The sequence below is a fragment of the Anomalospiza imberbis genome, chromosome 5 (genome assembly GCF_031753505.1).
Source record: "Anomalospiza imberbis isolate Cuckoo-Finch-1a 21T00152 chromosome 5, ASM3175350v1, whole genome shotgun sequence".
Classification (NCBI taxonomy): Eukaryota; Metazoa; Chordata; class Aves; order Passeriformes; family Viduidae; genus Anomalospiza; species Anomalospiza imberbis.
Genome location: NC_089685.1, coordinates 19,444,435 through 19,452,684, shown reverse-complemented (window position 1 = coordinate 19,452,684; position 8,250 = coordinate 19,444,435). Strand labels below are relative to the sequence as shown.

The 8,250-nt window shown below is 43.3% G+C and overlaps 1 protein-coding gene across 1 annotated transcript; it reads left to right on the top strand.

The window, feature by feature from the left end:
* Positions 1–1,435: 1,435 nt before the first annotated feature.
* Positions 1,436–3,296, top strand: LOC137473808 (tetraspanin-7-like). The gene has a single exon (XM_068189803.1). It carries the CDS (start codon positions 1,456–1,458, stop codon positions 2,170–2,172), a length of 717 nt encoding a protein of 238 aa, XP_068045904.1. The 5' UTR covers positions 1,436–1,455; the 3' UTR covers positions 2,173–3,296.
* The last annotated feature ends 4,954 nt before the right edge of the window (positions 3,297–8,250 follow it).

The window sequence follows — 8,250 nt, the reverse complement described above, 5'->3', positions numbered from 1 at the left end:
CTTGTATGATTTCATGCTATTCTTTAACCATTTTCTTACTAAGATGTAAACATAATTTATGACTTGACCAATGTCTGAAAAATCAAGCTATTCTAGTAAGTTTGTTTTTCCGACACTGAAGCTGTTTCATCATTTATGACTTCACATAAGCTCAAGGAGTCCAATCCTACCTCCTCTATTTACCCAAACTGTTCCAGGAACATGTATTATGAGAATTGACAGAATTCAAGGCCTCTAAGAAAGAACAAGTGATTTTTCAGTTATGATTATGCTGTATTAATGGTTTGACAACTGTGAGTTTCTGGTTGCACATTAAACCTGTGCATCAAAATGTGACACAAGAAGCATCTCCTTTCCCTCTCTAAATCTGTAACAGAAAGAAATCAAGAAAATGTTACCACTGAAACACAAGTAAACACCAGAATTCAGTCCCGAAAGGGTTTGATAAAGATGTGAACCACAGGGTACTCCAGCCTGTTTTTTTGGTGTGCCTGTTGCACATACAAACTAAACCCCTGGAGATGCTAATTCTACCTCTGACTGAGACATTGTCTCATTTATAGTTTCCTACTTATTTTTTTTAACCTGACTTGTAGGAGCAGCTTATCTTTTGCAATAAGACTACATTGATGAGGGAATCTTTTATTGCAGCTTACTGGCCCACTAGTTACATAACAGTACCTTGCCATGGTTTAATGCCTTCTCAGCAGCTCAGTGTTATCATGGGCTAAATCAAATGAATATTTAACAGGGCCAGGCCACACTGAAAATAGTTTCCAGCTGGGAAAATCTAAACTGCGTGACTGACTGAATGTGTAGTTAGTTAATACTCAGGTACAGATTTATGCTTATTTCTACAAAGGGTCCTACTAGTACAGCTTGATGCAGCAAAATAAATAAAACCAAAACCTCTTGTTATTCTTCCTGTGGGTTATCTCTGTGTTGTTTTAAGTATTACTCCTAGTGCTTATAAAAGTTTAGTCCCTTGCCCAGGGTAAACCTGGGCTGCAGCATATCCCATTAAAGTTTAATACCGAGCTTTCCTATTACAGAATATTTTCGGCTCGGGGTCCGCAGTGCTGCGGGCAGAGGCAGCTGCCAGTCGCACCCGTTTACTTCGCCCGGGGAGGCGAGAGAGGAGCCCGGGGACGGCGGCCGGGCAGCTGCTCGCTCTCGGCAGCTCGCTCCCCCCGCCGCACCCCGCAGCGCGGCCAGGCGCCGCCGGCCCGCCCCGGGCCGCGCCCTCAAAAGGGGGACGGGGCGGAGGAGCGGCGGCACTCGCCCCGGCTGCCGCGGGGACGCTGCACCGGTCTGCACCGACGGCTGCTCGGAGAGCCGGCGGGGCCGCACCTCGAGCACCGCCGAGGCGCCCGTGCTCCGCACCGCCCGGCGGCACCGACGGCCGCGGGAGGCCCTCACCACGACCCTCCCCACGACAGCAGGCCCGAGGGCACCATGACCCTGCTCAAGCTGTCCCTCATGGCCTTCAGCTTCGTCTTCTGGGCAGCGGGGCTGACCATGCTCATCATCGGCCTCTGGGCTAAGGTGTCTCTGGGCAGTTACTTGGCGCTGTCGGCCAGCGACTACCCCAGCGCCCCCGCCATCCTCTTGGCCACCGGCGTCGCTGTCATCATCTGGGGTTTCCTGGGATGCTTCGGCGCCGCTACGGAGCACCGGGGACTCCTGCGCGCCTACAGCGCCTTCCTGGCCGCCGTGCTGGCGGCCGGGCTGGCGGCCGGGCTCTCGGCGCTCCTGTACCGCCAGACCCTGGCGCAGGGCTTCCAGGAGGGGCTGCGCCAGGCGCTGCTGGCATACGGGGAGGACGACGGGGCGGCGGACGCCTTGGACGCGCTGCAGCGCGCCTTGTCGTGCTGCGGTGTGGAGAGCTACCGCGACTGGCTGGCCTCGCCCTGGGGGCTGGAGCAGAACGGCTCGGTGCCCCTCAGCTGCTGCCGGGCCCGCCGCGGCTGCCAGCGCAGCCCGCCCGACGCGCGCAGGCTGCACCGCGACGGCTGCTTCGGCAGGGTGGCCGCCTTCGTCGGCAGCAACATGTTTTGTGTTGCCACCGCTGCCCTGGGGCTGGCACTGCTGCAGCTCATCGGTATTGTGCTGGCCTGCCTGCTGGCTGCCCGCGTCCCTGCCCACCTGCTGGGCATCACCACCCCTCCCTGAAATCCCCCCACTCCTGCCCCTTGTCCCCTCCAGCTCTTTTCTTTCCCACATAACTGAGTACACCCCGCCGGGAATATCCTTCCTTCAGATTCACCATTTCCACGTGAGCATCCTTCTCCAGGATCCATTCCTCTGGAGCCTGTGTTAGGTGTGCTATGACCATCTCAAGTCCCTCAGAAGGGAAGGTGCCTCCTGGCCTGGCCATGTGTCCTGCAGGGCAGCAGGTCCCCGCTGGAGCCTCTGAACCACTTCGGCAGGGAGTGGTGGCAGCACGGACAGACATCACTCTCTGAGGCAGCAGGGACATCTGAGGCAAGGCTGGCCGGTTTTCTGGGTGATGTAAACACCAATGCACCTAAACGCGGACCAGGAAAGATTAGAGGGTCTAGGAGAGTAAGAGAGGTGTCTCTTGACATTACACCATGTGAGTATTCTTCTGAGACTGGAAAATGGTGTTACTGGAAAACTGGAGTGCATGAGGGGCAGGCCTGGTCCAGGGGCACCCAGACAGCCATGCCAGCAGCTGACACTGGGAGCTGCTCGAGGGACTGTCCAGCATCGTGCATCCCATTGCCGCAGATATCCTACCTTCGGTGTGAGTGCATTCAAGCTGTCCATCTGCTACGGGTGCTTTTCCCGCTGTTGGTGTTTCCAATGCCGATTTCTGTCTAAAGGTGGAGCTGCAGCTCTAAGTGTTACTCCCTCCTTCAGGATATGCCTGTCCTCTTAGCGTGTGGCTGGTTATATATATTTTTGCAGAGCTGAAAAGACCTAAACCCCGGTCATACAAGAAGATGGCAAAAGCTGTACAATCAGATGTGATGAGGGGTGGCAAGAGGAGGGAAAGGTTCATTGCCCTTCAGAAGTTTGCTTTGGACTTTTACTGTTAACATCAGGATGAATGGAGCAGGCTGACTGTTTATAGAAGAGTTTCTGAAAAAGCAGCCCTCAGACATTTTTCCTCTCTCAAAGGATCTGTCTCTGAAGTGTGCCCCCACTTGCATGTTTGAAGCCAGATCTGTATACAACCTGAGAGTAAATGGAGAATCCCCATGACTTGCTGTGTAGCCCTGGGTGTATTCAGGTCAGACAGTAATATAAATCCACATGGGTCTGTAGATTTATGGGTTTGGTTTTTTTGCAACGGATCTGGGTTTGCATTTGGAGTTTGAATAAAAGCAAGCCATGCACTTCAGAGAGTCCTGAACTTTCAAAGCTTAACTCTGGCTTCTTTCCACTTCCTTAAAACCTGTGAACTCTACTTGTATGTATTTCTCTACCTCGCAGTACAAAGACATACCCACCTTAACCAGCAAACAGGGGAGGAATTATTTCAGAAAAGAATCAAAGAACCGCAAAGGAACTCCAGAACATGGCATCTCTTAGGAACGTGTCTTGAAAAGCTGTGGAGAATGGTCAAATGAGTAAAGGACATGACTGGTAGCTTCATGGAAGGAGTAGAGCAACTTTGGGGGAAAGGTTTTTTCATGTATTAGATGGCTATTTAGCTATGATAATCATGTTCCAGGTTAACAGTGTAGTGTGAACAGTCTTCACAGTCATTTGGGTATTCTTCTGCCTAGGTGGACCCTGGAAATATGTTAGGAATCTCTATAGGCAAAAAAGTGCTTTATATTTGAGGGCTGATGTTTATTATTTTACAAAATGTATTTTTTATGTTTTGCTTGTAAATGTCCCTGTAATTTTTTTAGTTATGCAATAGTGGAACTCCTGTTATTTTCTGGAAGTCAATATGATGTTGTACAATTTTAACAATGGGCAAGAAGTATAGTTTGTATGGTAAACAGTACTTGAGAAATAAAGTTTAGCAGCTGCTAAGAGCAAAACAGGTCACTGTATCAACTCAGAGTATTTGCATTGCTGAATGTCTACACAAGGTGCAACTAAATGCAAGTGAAATGAAGTGTACATTGAAATGTACAGATGGAAGCATGTTGTGGGTTTTTAAAATTACTATTCGAAAGATCCATTATAGATGCAATAAAACAGGCACTGTGGAGATTGTGCACATGGAATTGCACTGGGTTTATAAAAAGGTCTTCTTTATTTGAGTTAATAGGCTCTGAAAATTTACAAGAATATGACATTGCTCTATTCTTACTCCACTGATGACTAAAATTATTTCTGATTTTTACCCTTGTTGCTTTATGTGACACATAGCAGTCGATCAAAATTAAGTACTCTGTTAAAACACATTCAGTCATAGTGTAAATATGCACTTCAGTGAGTTTGTTCTGGTTTTAAGTTGCTAAGAATATCAAAATAGGAATAAGAGCAAGTTTGAAACATACCAGTGTATGTTTGTATGGTGGTTGGGTCTGAATCTGAGGACATCAGCTGAATGTAATGAATAATTAAAAATGTAAACCATCACTCTGCACTCTTGGCCTCATTAAAATAGGATAAACCTTGGCAATGACCACGTAAATGCTAAATATATTTATATCACCAACATTTACCATTCTGTAACTGGTTGTGAGTGTTAGTTGAATGTGTATTTCCAATTCCTAGAATTAGCAACATTAACTTTTGTAATTGTAAGAAAGAAATGTCATTCTTCTCTAATTAATTTCCAGATTAAGAGATTCCCAGTAGCTGTTTCAGTTGTCTGGAATTCTTTGTGCTCAGTGACCAAATCTTAAGTTTTAAAATTTATCTGGATTCAAGATTCATTTTGTTCCAGATGGTCAAAATGGCTGTAACTGGAAAATGTTACTCTGGACAGCACCATCTTTCCCTTGCTGGAATATGTGTTTGTTTTCTGTCATCTGCTTAAACTTTAAAGTCATTCATCAAAATAGTATATTTTAATGAAAGATCATACCATTTTTTTACAAAAGGTTAATATAAATTTTAACATTACTGGCTATTCAAATCAAGGAGCAAGCTGTATTGGGGTTGTAGAAACAACAGCTCTGTTGTTTGGACAAAGTGAGATTTAGGATTAACAGGGTGCTAAGATTAGAGCCTTGTTATGAAACAAGGACTATTTTATAATGCTGATCTAGAATGCCAAGATTATAAATCTTTCAAACTCCAAATGTGCTTTGACATCTCATCCAATATGAATTATTTGCTGTAGCTAAACTTTGTATTACAGAAAACCAGAACTAGAAATGGCCTTTATAATAGATGAATTTTTAAATAAGAACAGGTAAAATTTTAAATAAGAGACGGCTATCCTGGGGTAAGAAAACTTAAACAATTGGCCTTTCAATGTGTGCAGAGTTTACTTTTAAATGCCACTGTTTACTTTGTGCAACTTGAAAAGTTAATGTCAGACACAATGTCTCCTTGAATTTTAAGCTTTTCAGGATGATACTATGGAAAGACATTCAGAGCAAACTAGAGTGCAAAGCAATCTAGTGGTAGGATCTCCTGTGATTCTTCTGTTTCCTTCTGTTTCAGTCTTTGTAGGGTAAGTCTTTGGACAGCAGCCATTGTGCAGCAAAATGGTAAAAATACGTATTTCTATTCAACTCTATGTGATTCAAACCCACAAATTTCAATTTGTTCAAAATGTCATTTTAGTTTGCTGAGAAATTGCTTAAAATATCACAATTTAATCCTGAGTTGTTGTGCCCTCTACTGTCCTCATCTACTTTCTGGGCCAGTAAAGTGCAAATATCAAATGACATAGTGTCCCGTGCTATCAAAGAGAACACTATCACACATACACATTTTTCAGAAGCATATTGGCCATATATATGGATTTGCTTGTGGATGAGACAGAAAAAAAGAAGCAAACTAAGGAATCTATTTTGTCCTTCACATTACCTTTGATTTGCAATTAACACACAGTACTCTGTTGCAAGGAGGAAATATTTTGTTAATGATTTTAAATCTACAAAATTGAATTTATTAGAGCATCTTATCTGGGCTACAGAATTAAAATTATCAAATTAAACACTATTTCAAATGGTCTAATTCGATAAAGATCTCTCTAATCTGCTTGAAGTGGTTTCTGTGCAGCTTTGCTTCTCCTGTACACTCATTCTCCTTATGTCTAGAGTCACTCTAAAGTTGGCTGAGTTTTGAGTTAAGTAGTATTTGAAAGTTCAACCTTAGACTATTCCCATTTTGTAGATGTTGTCCCTGGTTTGTCATATTAGGGTACTCAGACTATGACACATTATATATGTATGTATATATACACATACATATATATATTATATATGTGTATGTATATATATATGGCTCAGATACATTATGAATATAACATTTGTATTTGTTGGTTTTGAACAGTATCTTGAGTCTTAGGCAAGGCCACAACAAAATAAAGGGAGGTCCAATGCTCATATTGACAACTTCTTGGGACTGATGATTCTTGAAAGACTATCATATTCCATCCTAACACTACAACAAATAGATCAAATAGTGGTTGATAATTCATGTTTCTAGTTTTCCCAAATTAATGGTTCTACAGCTTTTCTCTGTCTTCGTGAGATGCATCATCTTAAGATATCAGCACTTCAGAGCAGTGGTGTGGTCTCAAAACCTAAGAAAATGAATCTTTCATGCTTAGTGTTAATAATTCAGATAGCTTCACTTCTTCCAGGTCACAGAGATGGGGTGCTGAGAGTATCTCTGGTCACTTCTAAGACTGACTGGAGGGTTGGGATTGAGAATATTGTGGTTAAAATGTCAGCATAAGTAACAGTAGTTCTACTGCTTTACTGCTGATCTGAGGGCATCTTCCTGGGCTGTCTCTCTGCTATTGGTTTCTTGACTTGGCAGACAGCACTGTGTAGTGTAGGTGCCAAAAGCTACCTCTAGGATAAGATACTCTTCTCAGTAATTGTGCTGGAGTATTATGTTCCTTGCCATAGTGTATTGGTGTCCCAGTAATCCCAGGTACTGCCATTCTTGCCTAGAAACTCTCAGAAGAGGTAGAGGTGGAAGCTTGTCAGATGCAGTAGCACCTTGAGTTTCCGCGCAGAGTTCAGGCAAAATAATCATGTAGGTAAAGCACAAATCCAACAGCTAAATATACATATCTCAAAATTTGGAATAGGTTGTTCACTGAAACTGGTAAAGAAAACATCAGGATGACTAAGGTATAAGCAGAATTGGAAACTCATTAATATAGCAAAATTTCCCACCAGTGTGGCATGTTCACACTTTCATATCTGCCCTTCCACCTACCTCTCTAACTCCACTTCTTATTCTGGGAGTGTAATTATCTGTAATTATCTGTAATCCCATTATTAGTTTTCTGCTACCTTATGGGCTCCCTTGAACAAATTCCTTTGTTTTCTAGCATCCACCCCAAGGTCAGGCAGTCCTTTGAAGTCTGAGCTCCTTGTTGGAGAGGTTTTTGAAAGGAAGCCTCTTGATCTGCCTATTTTAGTCAGAGCACTTTTCTAGCACTAGTAGTTTGTAGTAGTAGTTTATATGAACAACTTGGCAGAAAGTCATAATTAAACAATAATTTCAGATAGCTATTTTTCTATTAGGTATTTGTTTCTTAGCAAAGCAACACTCCCTTTCCACTTCCCTTGCATATATCATCTTTGTTGACTTGATGGTATTGTTGTTGCTGTTGAAATGATAATATTCTGGGAAATTTAGGCAGAAGATAAGATATTTATTTTACATGGAAATAAGTGGGTTTTGATCAGCTCTAGTGATTACATTAATAATTTGATTAATAAAGTTTAGAAGGTACCATTGAGCAAACTCATCAGAAAATAAATGTGTTGTCAGATACTTAGTGGAGAAAAAATGAAGGTCCCAGAAAACAAGTCTCATGGCTTAAAAGCAGAATACAGATAAAGTCTCCTGGTAGAGGGCATTGAGACATGCACATGGTTCATACAGCTGACAAGTAGAAATGAAGATGAATGCTGTTTAAAAGCCAGCTTTCTCGCATATGTTGTACATGTCATTCTTCTAGTATGTCAGGGATGTCATCCTTTGATATCGTTTTGGGTGAGGGCGCATGTGGCTGCGAATAGGGTTGATATGGCCCCGAGGCATAGACATAGTGTGAGGGCGGTTTGGTTGTTGTGGAATAGGGGGTGGGTTCGGATTAGTAGGAAAATTCCGGCTACTACT